The sequence below is a fragment of the Xiphias gladius genome, chromosome 7 (assembly GCF_016859285.1).
Source record: "Xiphias gladius isolate SHS-SW01 ecotype Sanya breed wild chromosome 7, ASM1685928v1, whole genome shotgun sequence".
NCBI classification, from domain to species: domain Eukaryota; kingdom Metazoa; phylum Chordata; class Actinopteri; order Istiophoriformes; family Xiphiidae; genus Xiphias; species Xiphias gladius.
In genome coordinates, this window is record NC_053406.1 from 15,799,501 (window position 1) to 15,819,248 (window position 19,748).

The window sequence follows — 19,748 nt, forward strand, 5'->3', positions numbered from 1 at the left end:
GACTGAGTGATGGAAGGACAGAAGAAGGAGCTGAGACTGAGCTCCATATTGAAGCCTGTATTATAGTAATCAAAATATTCTGTTCTCCTTTGGAGGCCGCAGTTTAGATTGAACTGGGCCGACGCAATACTTGTTTGGTGTCTTTGTGTCCCCCTTTGCATGTATGCTTCCATGTACAGAGTCATTAATCACTTACCCCTTTTTGTCTGCCTTGTCTTTACTCTTGTCCCTCTCTCTGTCTTTGTCTCTGTCTTTTCCTCTTTCCCTCTCTTTCTCTCTCTCCTTCTCTCGGTCGCGGCCCTTGCGCCGGCTCCGGTCCCGCTCTTTGCTGTGGCTGCGGCTCCTCCGACGACTGTGGCTTCCTCGCCGGCTGTGGCTGCCACTCCTACTGCGAGAACGTCGGTGGCGAGAATGAGACCTGAAAGACACAAAATAAGAAATTACAGTTACAGCTAATAAACCACTGAAATTGCAACAAATACAAATGATTCTCTTTTTCCCCACAGTTAAATACCTGTTCTAAGTCTCATTATTATCCTAATCTACTCTCCCCCCTCTCTGCCTTGTCTGCTACAGTTAATGACTGTCTGTATGTCCCAGAATGCTTTTTGGTCAATCTCAGAAAATGTGGCTTAGACTGTTTGACATAGCTGTCAGTTATGCATGTGTGTGGCAACAGTGATAGGAGACAGAAACAGGAACGGTAGGAGCACTGGATTAAGTTCTCACTGAGGAAAACACATCTTGCGGAATCACTGCAGTACAGGTGATTCAGTTCATTGTATGTTAAGAAAATCTATGGCTCTTCTACAATGGATTTCTCCCTGTATGACTGTAGGATTGTATTGTAAAATAGTCACAATACACAAGAACTAATGTTAGTGTGTCCAACTCAAGTGAAAAAAAGTGTTCCATAAAACAGCAAACATTTAGCCCCATCTTTGTTCTACCTCACACCTTTTTACGGCTACCTAAATCTGCTGAAAATGAGTGTGTTTGTATTAGTGTTTTTTTTTCCTTTAACATATTTAGCTTTTTGTTCATATGTAAATGACCTAATATTACCTATAATAAATACTTGCAACAGGATTAGTATCCAGAGTTAATGGGTAGAACTGGAATCCAAACCAGAAGCGGTAAAGTCTACTTTGAAAACCGATGCGAGACCAACTTCAATAAGAGAGTGGCTTTACATCAACACAGAAACAATTAACATTCACATCTGTTAACAAAACTCAAGATAAAACTCAGTAGGATACAATTTTCCTGGAGTGGACATATTCATCCTTCATTGGATGGCAATAAGAATACAGTTATATACAGTCACATACACTGTGGCAGACAGAGAGACAAACAGACAGACAGACAAAACCACACGTGCACACACACACACACACACACACACACACACACACACACACACACACACACACACACACACACACACACATTGTAGAAATGGAGCCAATCAGAGGCAGGCTTAGAGGAAGGCCTGTCCTTAGTATTGATCCTGAGACTAGCCCTCTGGTCTGAGAAAGATTTACAGTGTGAGATTTACTCTGTTAGTTATGACACACGAACATTAACACACTCACAGTTACACACACATCATTTAAAAACCAGGAAACAGAGAATTGAAAGTGTGACTCATATCTCAATATGGTACCATACAGGCAAAGAAACAAATCACCAAAATATAACCACTTATTTATGTGACACTGCACATGCCTCTATTAATGCACGAAAAACCCTCTGACATGTTTGGCACAAGTGTGAGTGTATGTGTGTCTTGTGTCAGAGTGTACATGCACATGCATGTGTGTGTGTCTGTGTGTGTGAAGGACTGTGATTTGAAACCCCAGTAGAAATCGGCAGCTAAGATGCCGTTATTTTCCATCATCTATCATTTTATTGATTTGTCTATAAAAACAGTCAAACCTGCTGTCCATGAGCTTTATTGCTTTCCACCCTTTATTAGTTTGCAGTTTGGGACATCCAGAGCTGTCTCTCTCCCTACAGAAAACTAATCATTTTCTTCATACGGCTGTCACCATCCTAACAGACAACACTCTGACAACTGTTCCAATCAATTAGGCAGGGGCAATCCTGATCTCTGGAGACTTAGCCACGTTATTTCAAGGTCTCTGCAGAAGAAAATCTCCCTTTGAAAAGAAGAAAAAACATTCTCTGAAGTTTAGCTTTTCAGGAACACTGAAGTGCAACCCGCAGCGTAGCAAACCTATTTTACGTCAGCAAAGGTTGGATGATAACCAACATGTTAAAAAACATCACCATATATCTAGCACATACTATAAATCAATTTCAACTAAGCAAGTTGCATTCAACGTTCACTCAATATATTTTTCCAGTGAAGTGTTACAATTAAGGCTGCAACTATCCATTATATTCATTGCTGAATAATCTGCTAGTTATTTTCTTGATCAATCCATTAACTGTTTTCACACAAATTAAGAAAATACTGCAGAAATGTCAATCACATTGACATCTTCAAATGTTTTTGTGAAAAACCCCATAGACATTCAACTTGGTCTCACAGAGGACAAAGAAAATGATTCAAATGCTTAATCAAGTATCTAAAGAGCTGCAGGTTTATTTTCTAATGATCGACTAATCATTTCAGCTCTAGTTACAATAATACTACTGTTATCCGAGCAGATCTAGCAGTCCCTCTTTAGTATCTTTTTCCCCACAGTAAATCCTGTCTCATTGCATTCTGCAGAACAGACACTAAAGCAGCCACCCTGGAGTGATAATCAGAAATAATTATCATGAAATATCTGATTCAGAGGCAGGGGTGAAAGCAGTCATCAGTCACAGGACATCTGATTTAGTGTGTTTAATGCAGAGTTTACCGGAGATAAGATTAGCTTAGTCAGAGAGTCACAGTTAATGGAAAAAAGGAAAAGAAAAACATTGGCATATTTTTGGGTTTGGGATCTCCGAACAGATAATCCATCAATGGCCCAAACAGACCTTGGAATGAGTGAATCTATGTGTTAACAATGTCTGCGTAGGTTTGTAATCAACAGTACATGAGGGGAATAACTACAGAGCTGCTGTGTTCTAAGTCTAAGTTTTATATTTACAGCCAAGCAAATTGTGGCCACAAGCAGCAGATGCAATAAACACAACCTCTTTCTCTCTGTTTCTCTGTCTCTGTCTCCCTTTCTCCCTCTGATGGCAAAGAAAACAGCCCACTTCTGGGGTGTGCAGCAAATTAAATTTACTGTAGTTAATAGAGTGAGCCTATGCTGCTAAATGTCAATTTCCTGACCAAGTCCTTCCCCTTGGAGAATGATTAGCTAATTTGAGGTTGGGGATAAATGGGCTAATGCAGGACACACACAGATAAACACCACAGTTGGACCCCATGCCAAGCCCTTCCCCTGCTTTACATTTTATTGGCCTTATTATCTCCAGGGAAAATGGGTCCCCCTATGGCCTAAACATATTTTCATTTCTAATAAAAGGCCCTTGCTGGTTGCTCCAACGTACAAGCCCCCCCACACACATACGCTGCCCCCTCACCCTCGTTTCACCATCCAATCCATTAAATCGGAGCTCTGCAATTGGCTGGGACCATTTTCCTGGTGAATTATCAATAGAGTAATTATGCTGCATGTTGGGAGCTGGGCTGAAGCTTATCGCCGCTGACCCCCCAGTGCGCGCCAGGATATGATCCCTCACCACAGCCCATTGGGGTAATTATGTGGTCGGGTGTGAAGCTGGATGGTGTGTTATCCTTATCAGTCTGTATTCTATTTCTGTTTTCATTGAAAATTGGACATTAATGGCAGCTACGCAATACCACTAGTGTCAGATACAGGTGAACGTCTCCAATGGAATCTGACCCTAGTTAAATCATTATTCATACTTTGCAGTATAGGGACGGGGAACACATGACACACACACAAACAGACCAATCATCCTCACTGTTTCTTTAACCCTATCTCGCCCCTATTTGAGCAGCTGCGACACACATTTATATTGGTTCTTCATTTCCCAAACCACCATCCTCTGTTGGAAGACAAAACAAAGTTCATGTCCATATTGTATTATCCCAAGGCAGAAAACACCAACATAATTGCTGAGAACACATGTCTTGTTCTCAGTGATGACCCAAGCAGCGTCCCTGTCCATTAGTCTAGTGTGGTGCAGCAATGATTAATGGCTATGTAACTTTAACCTTATTGCATTTCAGTGGATGCTGGTGACAGTGACTCCTGTCTGCCCAGTCGTTCTTACCGACAATACACTAAAAGCTAGAGAAGCGTTATCATGTGACCTATACATACAGTTGTATTATTATGTCCCAAAATGTTTACCTCCATTTCCCGGCTAGATATTGTATTCATGATAAAGAATAAAAATGATTGACCATAATGATGTGAGTAGGATGTTAAATTGGAATTGTTTAACTGAAAGTTTTGCATCTTACCATCTTTTTAACTATGTTCATCTACTGTAAACGTGTCAGTGTAAGGAGCTGATGTCCTGCTCCACTTGGATTAGCCTCCAGGTCAGCCTTTGTGCCACTACCCTCTACATTACAGTTTATTTGTCTTTTTTCATTCATCTTTCTGAAAAGCTGAAACATGACTCTGGTGCTATCTGTGCATATTCTATTTTAAGCTAAATGGCTATCTACTAATTTGCTATTTGCTATTAAATTCTGAGCACTTTGTCATTTTAATAAAGATATAGCAAAATGACTTTGTTAAAAGCTACAACTTTTGTGAGTCTAAGCCATAGGTGCACTATCCTTATCATTATTTTGTATATGTAAAATTATTAGGTAGTCTGATCCCATAAACAAATACAGAAGTAGACATCCGTTAAGCTTAAAATATGGTCCAAAAAAAAAAAAAAAAAATCGCAGTATCAGGTTTCACCTTTTCAGAAAGCTCGGAGAGAGAAATCCTCTATGTAAAAAAAAAAATAAAAAACCAATCATTAATTAAAATCACAAATATTAAAATAAAAACATGCCTTTAAACAATATTAATTGTGTAATGTTGGATAGACAGGATAAAGATGGTGACATATACAATTTATTAAAAAGAAAAGGTGGTGCTATCTGGCCTGCACTGGCCTGGAAAAATATGATGCAAAATCATAGCAGTTTTCTCATCAACTTGTTCTAGATAAAGTGTTTTTGTCACTACTAAGGAGGCATTCTGAAAGCCTAAAATTTGTTTCAAATCTCTCGCATTTATTCTTTGTACACACACACACACACACACACACACACACACACACACACACACACACACACACACACACACACACACACACACACACACACACACAAAAAGCTTGCCGGTCGACTTTTCCAAGCAATAGACAGATTGAAAAAGAAACAGGCCTATTGAAAGTAAGAAGATCCATATTTGAAGAACTTCATTAATGCGCTGTTCCCTGCCGAGTTATTTCCAGTGACAGAGCACACAGCAGCAGCTTCATGTTCAAGTTAAAAGTCACTTTTCTTTTTTCTGCCATTTCAATGTGTCTAAAAGCACCTTGAGTGAGCAATGTGCATTTCCTGCTGCCAAAAGACGTGGAAAACAGCTGTTCCTGCCTGACGCTGCCCGCTGAATGGAATGCAAATATGTTAACCATCCAGAATTTATTACTTTTGAGTGCTCTTCAAACGAAACGGCAGACACAAGTTTAATTTATGATATTCCTCTAATTATGAGAGCTGTTGAAATCATTTCCCAAGCTGCTTCCTCCTTCCAAGCAGCCACATTATCTGTTCCCTCGGTTCACAGTACACACATACACACACACACACACACACATACACACACACTCAAACACACACAGCCTCAGTCATCCACCATGCTCACCCACACAGAAACATAAATATACATACACACGCTAAATAACACACAAGGAATCACTGCAAAGTAGCTGATTGTGAGCACAATTAACACAGCAAAGACAGAGCATGAAATATTCACAGAAATGTTTTTTCTCCGCCCCCCCTCTGCTTCATAAAAGCAACGTTTAGATTTGTCATAATCTTCAGTTTGCTTTTAATTTAGCAGACGTCAACACAAACGTCTGCAATGCCCTGCTATGCTGTGAAGCAGAAATGAGACCCCATGCAGGCCACCCACTCACTGCCCCCCCCTACCCAGCCAAACACACACACACGGTTACAGCCACAAGCCACAAGGTCAAGCCATTTAGCAGAGTTCAAAGGCTTTCAAAGACCCCTCAGATCTATATGAACCTACAACGGCCAGCCAACGATGAGGGAAAAGACGACTTTCTGCAGCAAAATGTGGTTGCCATGTGCATGACTGTGTGTGTGCATCACTGTGCATGCGCTGATTACCCGGCGTCTTCATTGGCACATATGCCCAGTGTCACTCAGCCTCCTCATCGCAATCCTAAACTTGGCCGTCTGGTGTGCACCCGCGACCTTTGACCTCCTTGCAGCCGCAGCTCGACATGACACCCATTAGCAGCTGGAGCCGAGGGGGGCCCTGGCTCAGCCACTCAGCCACTCAGCCCCGACGCAAGGTCAAGTGGAGGTCACATTCAGACTAGGTGCTAACTTGCCAACTCACTTACAGCTCCTCACACAATTGAAACCCACTTTTTCCCTCCTTCTGTCCGTCACGGCCCGGAACAATTAGTTACAACAAGTTAGGAGAGAGTTGTTTCGGTTGTCATTGCCTCCATCTGTAAGAGTGTGGAAAGCAGGGAGGAGGAGAAGTTGAAGAGGAGGAGGAGGAGAAAGAGTGTCAGTGAGGACAAGACAAGGGGAGACAAGACAAGGGGAGACAATAGGTGAAGGACAGCATGGGGCTACGGTTGGAGAAGAAGCTATAAGATAAAGTAAGAAAAGGGTTTTCAAAGTTGAGGAGTCAAGAACATGCAGGGTAAAAAAAAATAGGGGAGAGAATGCAAAAGAAAAGTAAAAAAAACCAATTTGGACTTATGGAGAAGACAGAGCAGACAGCCGTGCTTCACATCAAGCTGGCTCCAATTAGCAGGTGTGCTCTCAGACGCTCGCTCTCCCTCTCTCTCTGGTCAGGGAAGATGTATTTTTCTGCCTTTTATACGCATGTATTTATGAAGTGGTAGGAGATCTGAGGGCCCTTAGCATAACAGCCTTTTATTGTTTAAATGTGGACTGCTCGGCCCCGTGTGCTTAAGTGATTTAGGAACCTCACAACTCTGGTATAAGAAAAATCATAAACGCTGAGACAAACCATGTGGGTGGACTGTAAAAGGCACCGAGGAACGGGCCGACAAAAAGCAGACACACATTCCACTACTACAGGGAAACTACACTTAATTAAACACCCAAGACACAACTGGAACATTGCCCTGTAAAAAACATAGTACTATTAGTTTCCCCTCTTCAGTGGAATAACATTAAGTTGTCTTCTGACTGAACAGACGCTTGTCTCATAAAGAAGTTTCTAAAAATCATTTTTTTATGAACTGCTGTCAAGATTGAGCAAGGAGAAGGAGAGAGATAGACGAACACAGAAAGAGAGATCAAGAAATGAATAGAAAGAGATAACACTCCACCCTCTGGAAAATAAAGGCTCTCCCCTCCAACACGTGTCAATTCTCGTAGTCTGCATGCCCCATGCACAGAACTAGGAGCAGCCCATACAGAAGGCAAATTTTACCTTGTTTTTTTCTATCCAATCAGGGGAGTGGATAGGGTGTTTTCTGTACTGCAACACAGACCTGTGCAGCTGGAGAGAATCAGTTTGTATGTAAACGAGTACAGGAATATACAGACAACATATACAGCTTTTCTGACACAATTTAGAGGAACACCACAATTGCAGAAATTTCTGCATCGTTTATGTATTTTGGGAAGTGAGAGCACACACACGCACGCACGCACACACGTGAATTTACAGCCTCCACAACATCCCAAATTCTTTTCTTTAAGCTCTATGGACATTGAAATGCACCGAAAGTTTTTTTTTTTTTTTTGTAATTTTTTTAATTTAATATCTTTTCTACTTCAAGTGTAATTTATATCTTTACATTTTTCTGTTTTGTGCAATAAAATGCCTATAGATATTAACATTCAAGTGAAAGAGTCAAAAGTCTGATTTGGTATGCACTGTTGGAGGCAGGATCCAAATGATGCCACATGTTACAGTGATGGCATTAAATGTCATTCATTACACATCTGCAGTAGCACGAGAGACAGTGAACACGCTTGGTTATCTCACTTTTTCTGAGTGTCAATATCCCACTGAGTTTACAGAGAAACCAGGCAAACTTCGCCTCTAACAAAAGTGTTGACTGCATTTAAAATAATTACATTTTTCCTGCTTTGATTTGAAGCCAAAATCACGACATCAAATTCTCTGTTCAACCAGTCACAGGAGTGATCTGCTCTTGTTCAGCCAATCATACGACAGTTGGCCACGTATCCTCTGGGCAATCCATCTCTCTCCACTTCCTCCTCATGTCCTCGACTCCGCCAAAATCCAAATGGATAGACAGAACAAAAAAGCAAGACAAATTTCAAATAGAAAACCTCATGCGCATGCTGAGAAAGTGTTTCATTACTTTCAAAAAGATTGTCAAGGTTTCAGTCAAGACGCACATGATCCTTGTTTCATTTCTCTGCCACTCTCTCTCATTTTTCTCTTCTTTTTCCACAAATAAAATACTAAACGTGTGAGTGAAACCACATGCTTGTTCGTGCGTTTGTGTGTGTGTGTCAGGGTGTGTGTCTGTTTGGTTCCTTTGCTTGTCCAAAGTGAACTGACAAGTGCAGGCAGTGGTTCCATTAGCGGGCAATTTGCTCTCAAGTTGTCCGGGGGGGGGAGAGGAAGAGTGACAGAGGGTTTTTTTAGCAGGACAACGCACATGGCTATGCTTAGGACAACTTAAGTGAGGTGCTCTCACACACATAATCCTAGGCCATCATTCAAACACTCTCATAACACATACTCACTCAAACATGGAGATCAATGCCTCAAACAATGAAAATGTAAATTATAGTAAACATGTACATATGTACTTATTCTAAAAAAACCCATGATAAATGTGTGGTATGAAGTGAATACTAATTCTGAATATGACCGTGACTACTTTAAAGACAAACTATATATGTTCATTTTTATATATGTCCTCCACAGAGTCCCAGAGAATGATGGTTTCCACACGTTTGAGCTAGAGCATAACTAGAGTACAAGGTAAACATGGCTGACTGAGGTTTGTCCATGCGTGCTCTCTTAGCATGGGTCTCTATGGACTGGCTCAAAACCTGGCCACTGAATCACACACAGCACATAAACATAACTCCCTCCCTCCTTCCCTCCCTCCGTCCGTGTGTTTCTGTGTCTGTGTGTGTGTGTGTGTGTGTGTGTGTGTGTGTGTGTGTGTGTGTGTGTGTGTGTGTCTCTGTGTCTCTGTGTCTCTGTGTCTCTGTGTCTGTGTAGTATGTTTAAGAGTGAAAAGAAGAACTGTGGACAGACGGTGGCGTTTATCTGTGCATAAATTAAGAGCAGAAGCTGTTAATTAAAGGGGGGGAAATAAGCACAGATAAAATAAAACTTTGCTAATCGGCTAGTTGGCAAGGTGACCCCTGAGTGCACCTGCCGCCATTCTAGGACCTGCTGTCCTGCTGGGCAAGTGGCACATGGGGGCAATGTGCAGGTCCAGCTATAAGCAGCAGGCCACTGGTAGAGCCCCCCTCCTCTTTACTCTCACGGTCTCTCTCTCTCTCTCTCCCGTGATTCTCCACCCAGAGCGTTATTAGACCCAGAGCTCCGCTGTGGCTCCAAACAGCTCAATGACAATACACAAGGCCTGCCAATTAGAAATAATTAGACAGTCATTTCAGTGGCAAGTCTTTTTAAGTGCATATATAACGATGCAATGATGCTTATTAGCCGGCCTGAGCCGGCGAGGACCAGGGCCTCAAACGCTTTGGCGCTGGAGAAAATAATTATGCCAGTGATCACAAAGCGAGCTGCACATCTCTGTACTTCACCTCCACGCGTTTCAAAAATCCACTTCATTAGCTCCCGTAATTAATCCTCCATTAATTGCAGGAAAAGCCCAGTTTACCTCCCTTCGTTTCTAATTATCATCTTATAAATAGTTATGGTTCTAATTAATGTGTTCATTAGGCAGGATATTTCTCTCAAAGCCTCGCTGGGAGCCAAAGGTCCGGCTCGGCTCTCTCTGAAGCCTAACCAGCCAGAAGGTGAGGCCATCCTGCCTGCATTTGCTTTTATTTTACTACATTCAACCTCCTAATTGGCATTTAAAACCCAATTTGGAAGAACTTCAAGAAGCTTAAATAGGAAAGAGAGACAGAGAGAAGGCAGGAAGAAAAGAGAGAGAGAGAGAGATACATTTGGTGTTCATTTTCCCATGCCAGAGCTGAAAGCGTTTCTCTGTCCGTCTTTCTCTTGGTCTGGCCAGACGGATGAGGCTTTTCTCTGACATAAAGTGAACACAATGAGTGCTGATTATATGGTATTAGTATTTGGCATTATAGAGGTTTTATTTGCAAAACGAGAAATAACAGTGGGAGTGTCACACTTGTATTGGGTTTCAGTCATCAAACAGCCAAATTCTGTCTTTGGTATACAGATATAAAGTAACTAGTCTGGTTTCTATGATACTTAAATTAATCACAAAGATCTGCGTTCATTCACAGAGCTTTCAAAAAGGAAAATCACTCAGCGCTCTTATTGATAAGAACTGTAAACTTCAAAACCTTTTTTTGAGTCAACTTCTGTTATATTCTAAAACCTCTATAAACTTTATACTTTATACTGTAATAAGAATTTATAATGCTATTTACACAGTTGTTTTGGGGAATCTGAATCTGGTTAAGAATTATGTTCATCTGTTATCTGGAAAAAATTACTATTATATTTTCAGTTACATGCATTTGTATTTATAACCTTTGTTCTGTATCCCTTTTTGATGAGTGAGTATATTAAATCCTACTTGTAAGCAAATGTATCCAGTATATCCCTTTGAGTAGCCATCAGTTAAAACATATTTCGAAAAACAAAAAAAGAAAGAAAAGGAAAGAAAACTTTAAAGAAATTTTCTTCTAATTTGTCTATTTTACCAATTTATCAAACACTAATAGTACCACTGCTTAAAGACCTTTTCACAGAAAACATGATTTATATTCCCACCTCCACATTTATAAATGTGAAGAAGACAAAATAAAAAAAAACAAATAACTAGAAAAGACAAGCTGTTACCTATTATCAGACACTATGAAATTGCTTCGCATCTTGATAGTAATAAAAGGCTACAGTATTTGCATTTAACAACCTAATAATTTAACCAATTACTTCTGGTTAAACAGGTAGGCTAACTAGAGAAATTATGCACGAGTCTCACTTCATACGCCATCAGTGTCTGCAGAAAAACCTCTTTGTATGTAGAGTATTATTCAAAATACTGGTATAGTAATAATGCTTCCCCTACATTACCAAATTCTGCTAAATTACAAAATTTGAGAATTATGGTAAATACAGTATTACCTCAATTTGCAACCACATTAATGAGGATGATATTGTTTTACCTCATCTCAGACTCTTGAGCGTGAATGTTCTCTTCCTGCCACTGGTGACTAGTTACAAATCAGTCACTGATTACTGATGCCCTCCTTTCCCCTCCCTCACACAAAACTAAAAATATGTTGTAACATAACAGGCTCTATGTGTCATTACTCCCAGTTTGTTTAACAGATGGATAAAAAGAGAAAAAGGACAACACTTTGATGTTAAACTAGTCTTTGTTTAGGACCATCGGACTAACTCCCTCATTTGATCGCCTATGTGAGAGGACTGGTGTGATGCCTTTTGTGAGGTGAATTCTGCATGTGTGTTTGTGTGTGTGTTACTTAGTGCAGACTCTACAGCTAGGTTGCTACCCAGGGGACTGGGCTAGTGTGTTGTGAGCCTGCAGGATGGAGGGGTTCGGTGGAGTTGGGGGTGGAGGGTGGGGGGCCAGCGTGGCAGAAGTGAGGGGGGGGGGTTTCCTCTGGCGGTAGAGGGGAACACTGCTTGCGGCGAAGCGGGGATGAAAGAGGCTGTCTGTGTCAGTCACTTACTCCTCCCTTTGGTAAATAAAGGTTTCTGACAACAAAGCCGAGCAGCGCTTGACTGGCCTTTACAGCAGATAAATAAAAAAGACAACACAGAGAAAGAGAGTAAGACAGAGAGAGAGGGGAAAAGAGAGAAACACAACAACAAACGTGTTCAGATCTTACGACTGGAAAGTGTGTTGATTTTTATGGAGTAGAGAAGACGCACCCGAACTAAACCAGGTCATCTTTCGGTTTAAATCAACACTTTGCAAGTCCAGTAATAGGGGAAGAAGGAAGAAAGAGCTAAATGTGATCCTGTGCAGGGAGGAAAAGAAAAGATGAGGCTGGGCCCATGGAATAACAGACAGAAAAGATGAAAAACAGCCAGGAGCCTGCTCTTAAATTCCAGTTCAGTACACTCTACTAACCTAAGACCACTGCAAAACTGTAATAACACTAAGTGAGATACTGCAACTTAAAGAAGAAACGGATTTAGGGGTTGTTCACATTCCTTCTCAATTTATTTTGCATCCATCAGCACAACAATTCATGCCTTATGGTTCTCTCATCATAGCAGCATCTCAGAAGTTTGTTGAGGAAACCAGATTTCACTTGTCATGTCCTCAAGACACACTCAGGGCCGTTTCCCTTATGAAGCCAGCGACACCCTAAACCACCTGCTACATCACACACACACATACTCTAGACTTTGTGAATTAATATATGTTTCCCACCCTGCCACCTGACAGGGGAATTGCTGATCCAGGTGCAGTGAAAAGCTGAGCGGCCACACTGCTCACCCACAATAAAACCACTGATTTCCTCGCCCCACCTCTGTCTTCTTGCACTCAACTACCCTACCTTCCTTTCCTCCCCCTCTGAGACCTTTCCTCTCCTCCCTACAGTTCCTCACCTCAGCCCTCCCCGTTCCCAAGCCGCCTGGATGACCTTGCGCGCGTTCCTTGTCGGAGCTAGGCAGGAAAAGCTATCTAGCAGATGTACGACACCTCATCTCATACAGGGGGAAAATTGCTGTGTGAAATAAATACCAGGCCATTTCTCAACCCCGCACACACACATGCCTGAAGTCCTTCTGTGATCTCCAGTCCAGAGAGCAGAGCTCATGTTGTGGAACTATAACATGCAGATTACTTAGTTCTAGCAGCCAGAAAGACATGGCAGGGTGGCAAAGTGGTTAGAGGCTTGTCTCACAGCCAGAAGACTCTAGATCATCTACTGATGTACAAGACATTGTACCTGCTTAAATATCCCTGACCAAGGCACTGAAACTAGGTGCTGTGGGCTGATCAACCCTGATCTCTGACCTCTCAGAAGGAGACAGGAGAATGTCCCTAAGGGGATCACTAAAGTGTCTCATTATCATTATTATTACAGCCTATGTTTCATGTCAGCCTTAAAGGAATAGTTTGACATTTTGGAAAATACACTTATTCCTTCCCTGATAATAGCTAATAGAAGAGATTGATACCCCTGTAATGTCTGTACAGTAAACATGAAGCTACCGCTGGCAGTCAAGTAGCTTAATTCAGCATAAAGACTGGAAACAGGGAGGAAAAATCTGGCCTGACTCTGTCCAAAGGTAACCATATCCACAGCAACCAGCAACTCTAAAGCTCACTAATCATAACACTACAACAGTATATCTCATCTCTTTAATCTGTGAAAAAAAAAAACAGTGCGTGAAACAACAAGTTGCAGTGTCATGGGAAGGCATGTGCCAAACTATTTCTTGAACCAGCAAAGTAAATGCCCTACAATGTAAAACTAATCTTTTAATGCGGGAGACCCAGCCACAGGTTCAAGATCAATCATGTAAACCGGGAAACTCATTCCTGAAAAACATCCTTTGCAATGAGTCATCAATAATGAATAAAAACCGATGATTTTTACACATAGAAAACTTGGCATGTTAAAATTTCAGCTTATATTTGACCGTAACCCCCCCCCACACACACACACACATCGACTTTCTATCTAGGACAAAACATGTCCCACCCACAGTCTTTTCTTTTCCAAGCACCAGTTCTGAACTCATACCGGCCTCCTTGGTGCAAGGGTGGCTGAGATAATCCTCACTCTGCTCAGCTATCCTAGCATGCTGGGTGGTGTGTTTAGCTTGCTACCTATCTTCTCTGGGGTTAAAGAAAGATAATTAGAGGTTTCACTCCCCTTAGAGTCATGACAGCATCCCAGTGATGAAGGCGCTCCCATGTTAGCAGGGCTAAACCCTGATGCTAGCACTCTGCCGTGCTAACTCAACACACACCTGAAATATTAATGAGGAAAATGTAAGTGTTTGTGCGTACCCTGCACTGTATGCTCACCTATATCTGCATGCATGTGTGAATTCATATCAATGAACAAAATGCTTTTCTTCGATAGGTCAAGTGGTGGATTTGTCACACCTGTCAGTCCCCCATGTCCTCCAACAGTGCCTCTAAAGCTAACTGTTAAGTCAATAAAGAACTGACAGAATGACTGACTGAGCCACACACATTTGACCCCTGCTGCGGCCACCCATAAAAGCCCAGAGGTACACCGCTCCGCCGAGCTCACCTAAAGACGTGCCTGTGATCCGACTGTGATGAGAGGCCGTGTCGTCTTTGTTGGACTGGGTACAAATCAGATCACTGTATGCTGCTGCCACCATGTTCCACTCTGCTCTCCCCCAATGGACTAGGCCGTCACCCCCCACCCCATGAACATGCATTCCCGCAAATTTGCACATACATGCATACGCTCAATCAAACTCACACATGCTCGCTTGCTGGTGCCCACACAGGCAGGCAGACAAACACACACACACACACACACACACACACACACACACACACACACACACACACACACACACACACACACACACACACACACACACACACAAACACACAAACACACAAACACACAGCCTGATATGCCTGCTCACATCAAAGAGAATAAACATTAATGGCAAATAGGTAATCTGCTCCTCTTGTCTGTTTTACATTTCAGGGCAAGATTGACTGCCTCTGGGGGACCTGGCCCTTCTCTGATTGAGGGCAGGAAAAAAAAAAAAGGAGAAAGAGAGGAGAGAGGGAGGAAGCGACGATAGATGGTAAACACATGATAGAGCATTATTCTTATTCCATGTATCTCTTTATTTTTTATTTATACATGAGCGATTGAAAAGAAGGTAATAATATTCCCTCCCTTCAACCCACAACGGCCCCACTATGTTCCTAATCTTCTCCCCTGCAATATTCTGATGCAGACATTATTCTCATTTCTTCTGAATAATATCCCTCTCTCAAGCCTATCTGTTCTCTCTACTGATGCTCGCTTTTGTCTTTTCTCTTCATTTTCCTCCTTTAGGATCTTCTCCACTCTCTCTACTGCACTAACTCAACTTATTCTCTCCAGACTTTTCCACTCTCTTCTAACTTCTCATCCCCTTTCTTCTCTCTGGTCGGTGCACTCAGTCTCTCTTCTCTCTTTCTTATTCTGAAGGTGGTGCCGGATTGGTGTGGCCAGGGTGGGGGTGGAAGGCAGCACCTCATATCCTATCTGCGTATCAATCATGAGGTCCTGTCCACTCAATCCTCCTCTGATCCATCAGCCAGCCTCTCAGCCAGCTCAGGCAACCTCATCCAGACACACACACCACTGACTAATGGCAGTCAGGGCACCTGTGCACAGTACACACCAACCTGCTTTCATTTCACAACTCTATTGGGTGTAGAATATGCAGTATCCCACTACAGAACTGTACAGTACAAGATTATAATACTACAATTGCTCCTAGTGCTGCAGATAGTCACATGAATTTTCTTAATTAGTCCCATTTTGTGCATCAACTAGCAATTATCTTTATTATCAATGAATCTGCTGATTATTTTCTCGATTAACAGATATATCATTTTGTCTATAAAATGACAAAAAATTGTGAGAAAAATGCCTATCCCAATTTTCAATTTTTCTTGTTTGGTCTAAACAACAGTCTGAAACCCAAATAGATTAAGTTTACTTCCACATAAGAGAAATGAAAGCTGAAAATTTTCACATTTGAGAAGCTGAAACAAGAAAGACGTTTTGCGTTTTTGCTCAAAATTGACTGAAAATATTTATCAATTATTAAAATTGTTATTAATCATTTTTCTGTTTCAGTGTTTCAGCTCTACTTCCATTTATTAGTTGACACCACACAATTTCCACTGGATTGTTCTAATGCTGAAACAGGAGTGCACATGTGGCCACCAATGACAAAGTTTAGCAGACACAAATTGCAGCTGCCATCACAACTGCATAAATTTATCATCAATGTTATCATTTCGCACATCCCCACTTCCAACACCGCCTCCACCTCATAACACCCCACCACGCACCCACACAAACCCTCCGCCTCCAACGCCAACCCAACCCACCTGCTCCTCGCTTACCACTAAGCCGATTACACAACGCAACCCTTCTAATCACAGCGCATTGTTTGTAAACACCAATGTCATCGACTGTAGTTCTAAATCTCCCAAATCCCCTGCACCTTTCATCTCACACCCGCACCAGTAATGCCATTTTTGACTGATGTTTTAATCACCACTGTGGCTGTGAGTGACTGCCACTGTACCGCAGAGAGTAAGGAGAGGATGTGTGAAAACTGTTTGGCCAATTTCTTTCAATAAATTGTTACAGCGCAACACCGAAATTTGTTGCTTGTTCTGGAGCCACCAAATGTTCTGTGAACATCAGATTGGAGAGTTGAAGTGTGATGTCTTTTCATGGCACCATCAACCACACTTGTGTCAAAACATCTCTGTCGCCTCATCCCTTCATCCTGTCACCTCTGTAATGAAGATATTAAAACTCTTTTTTCTTTGTGATTAAAATGATCTCTGCTCTCCCCTGCAGCCAAACACAAGTAAACAAAGGGCCTTGCTCACGCATATATTATGACAACCTTTTCTTCAATTGTGCATCTGTGCATGTTTCTATGTCTGTATGTGAGTGTGTGTGAGAGGGATTTAAAAACAGCACAGTTTACTGGTTCATTAGCACCAGATTAGCTATGCTAATGACATGGACCACCACACAGAGAGACTTTGCCTTTATGTTTCTGAAAGGGATACTGACTACGGCTGCGGGTGTGCATGGTTGTGTGTAAGAAGTGTGGTGCAGGTGTGTACACATTAGTCTTCCATGAATAAGTTAGCCCCTTGCTAAAAAGAAAAAAAAAAAAAACAAGTCAACTACACCAATAGTAATTATAATTCAACATAGTATGTATGGGTAATGATGTTTTAATTGCATTAATGAGTGAAAGGAGAGCTGCTGCCAGAAGAGATTTGGGAAGGATTGGATTGGTGTTGCATATGACCTGCTGTCTCTGTGGGTCTCTGTTTCATTAATACTCAAACAGTAAGATGGATAGTCAGGGCAAACTGAGACATGAGTACATGCACACACAAAATGTTAATCCAGACCTAAGATGCAGGTTTCCATGTGGCTCCATCTGACGACATAAGACATAAATACGAAATGATGTGTTTGTTTATGCTACAGTAAACTTCCAAATTTCTTGCTGCTTCTTTAACAAGAAAAGTCTGCAATGGCATTCCACATACTGATTTGTAATACAATACAATATAGCCCCTTCTGTTCATCACTCTGTTTCTTCACCTATTATATACGTATTATCTCAGCATAAATGAAACATATTGTTAAAAATATTGTTAAATATATATTTATTCAGAAAGTATAACTACTTTCATTGTAATTATTATTCGCTATCATTATAAGGTGACTGTGAAATTCTGCAGCAAAAACTATGTTGCAATGATTACGAAAGTTTTTTTATTTTCTCAAGATTCATCAGAACCAGCCTGTGTCAGAAAATTAAGTCACATTTGTGCAGAGTAAACAGTGAGCTGTGAATGCGAGCAGTATGTGCGTGTGATGGCGTTACCTCCTGTCTCGGCTGCGTGACCTGTACGAGCGGTGGCTCCTCCCTTTGTCTCTCACTGCACTGCGACTCCTCCTTTTGCGAGATGAACTGCGGGATGAACTGCTGCTGGAACGTCGTCGTCTCCTGGAGCACACAGACATACACGTACAAGTGTAATTTTATTATTGGCAGGATTCTTAAAACAAATCATCAATCATATAGCAGGGTTCTTGTTTATACAATTAATCACAATGTGGTACTGGCATGTCAGTAATAGTGAAACATGTAAATAGGCTCTGAAAGCCCAGTGTGGTTGATGAAAAAATTTGGTTCCCAAAAATCACTGAGAATATACAGTACATTTGTTATTAGTAATTAAAATTTTACCATGGTCATTCAACTTTATTGTATAGTTTCTCGTATTTTACTATCAGTGAAACAAAACCATAAAACCAAAGTCAAGCTCTTGCCATATCAGCTCCCTCCTCATTTCACTGATATGATCCACCCTGCGATGACAAACACCATCTTCTATTAGTCTTTGTGTTCATTCACCAGTTTACAGCGGCTCAGGCAGCATCATCTGAAATTCTTCCCTCTTCTGCGTATGTGAGTGCTGTAGTCCTAATTTGTTTTGCTGTTCATTTCAAGGACAAATATGTCCTAATGTCCCAACAACCTCACCTTTTATGATGGCTACTTTGCATTAGTGAACACATTCGTCTACGGCCCAGAGCAGCAGAGCCATGCAGGCTGCCCTACAGTTCCTCCACAGGGGCCCTTTGGTGCTCTGCTGCTCTTTAATGTGGCTACAGCAGTGTGTGTGTAGCGTCTATTTTCCAAACACCACTCACACCGTGTTTCTATTAATATCATGTAGCAGGAGGTATTTATAGTGGTGAATGTAAATGCAGAAACCGCACTCCTCTAATCAAACAGTTTGAGCAATATTCATTATTTAAAATCTCTTCTTTTGTTTCGCCAAAGCCAAAAATACCCAAATCTTTTTAGCACACAAGTACACACCAAACATACTTGGTCCTGTGGGAGCACTGCAAGATAGGAGAAGAGAAGAAAAAGGAAAGCAATACAAATAACACATAAGCTGAACTATCAAACCAGATTTGTATCACTTACAGTAGCGCAGCAAAGATCCATTAGTATTCTAAAGGCTGGATCCCATGAGTGAGGCCTTATGAAATAACTTCCACAGCCTTCGTAGAACCACTTCACACATTACACAGAAGAAACACATAGTAGTGAGCTCAGGGTTTTTGGAACATGGCGTTAGTTCAGAAAGTTTCACAGAAGCCTGCACAAATGTAATGTAATAAAACATAATGGCTCAAACACATGCGAGTGTGAGCTGGTTAACACAGAAGCCTTTCACATGAATACACCTAACAAGTTGGATTTCGTGTCTCTTGTCCACTCACACACACACACCTTGTCCCCATCTTGCTCTCACTTTATATCTCACACACATATCCACAGACTCAATTACTCAATTTGCGCATACACGTTAAATATGTGGTCATTATGTCAGCAGCTAAGAACATAAGCACTCTTCTGTTTTCCACATGTGAGGTCTCTTTACACCGTTTGTATGTGTGCAGGCTGAAAATCCTACACAGTGTCCTATTTCATATGAGCCTATTAAAGGAGCTAGTTTTACTCTCTCTCACACACACAAACACACACACACACACACACACACACACACACACACAC

The 19,748-nt window shown here is 41.5% G+C and overlaps 1 protein-coding gene across 2 annotated transcripts in view; it reads right to left on the bottom strand.

The window, feature by feature from the left end:
- rsrc1 (arginine/serine-rich coiled-coil 1) overlaps positions 1-19,748 on the bottom strand; it is a 121,107-nt gene that overhangs the window by 98,374 nt on the left and 2,985 nt on the right. For both annotated transcript variants that reach the window (XM_040131709.1, XM_040131708.1), the window contains exons 3-4: positions 18,039-18,161; positions 197-418 (exon numbers count right to left, since the gene is read on the bottom strand). In XM_040131709.1, the coding sequence (XP_039987643.1) occupies positions 197-418; positions 18,039-18,161 (345 nt within the window). The remainder of the gene's footprint in view (positions 1-196; positions 419-18,038; positions 18,162-19,748) is intronic.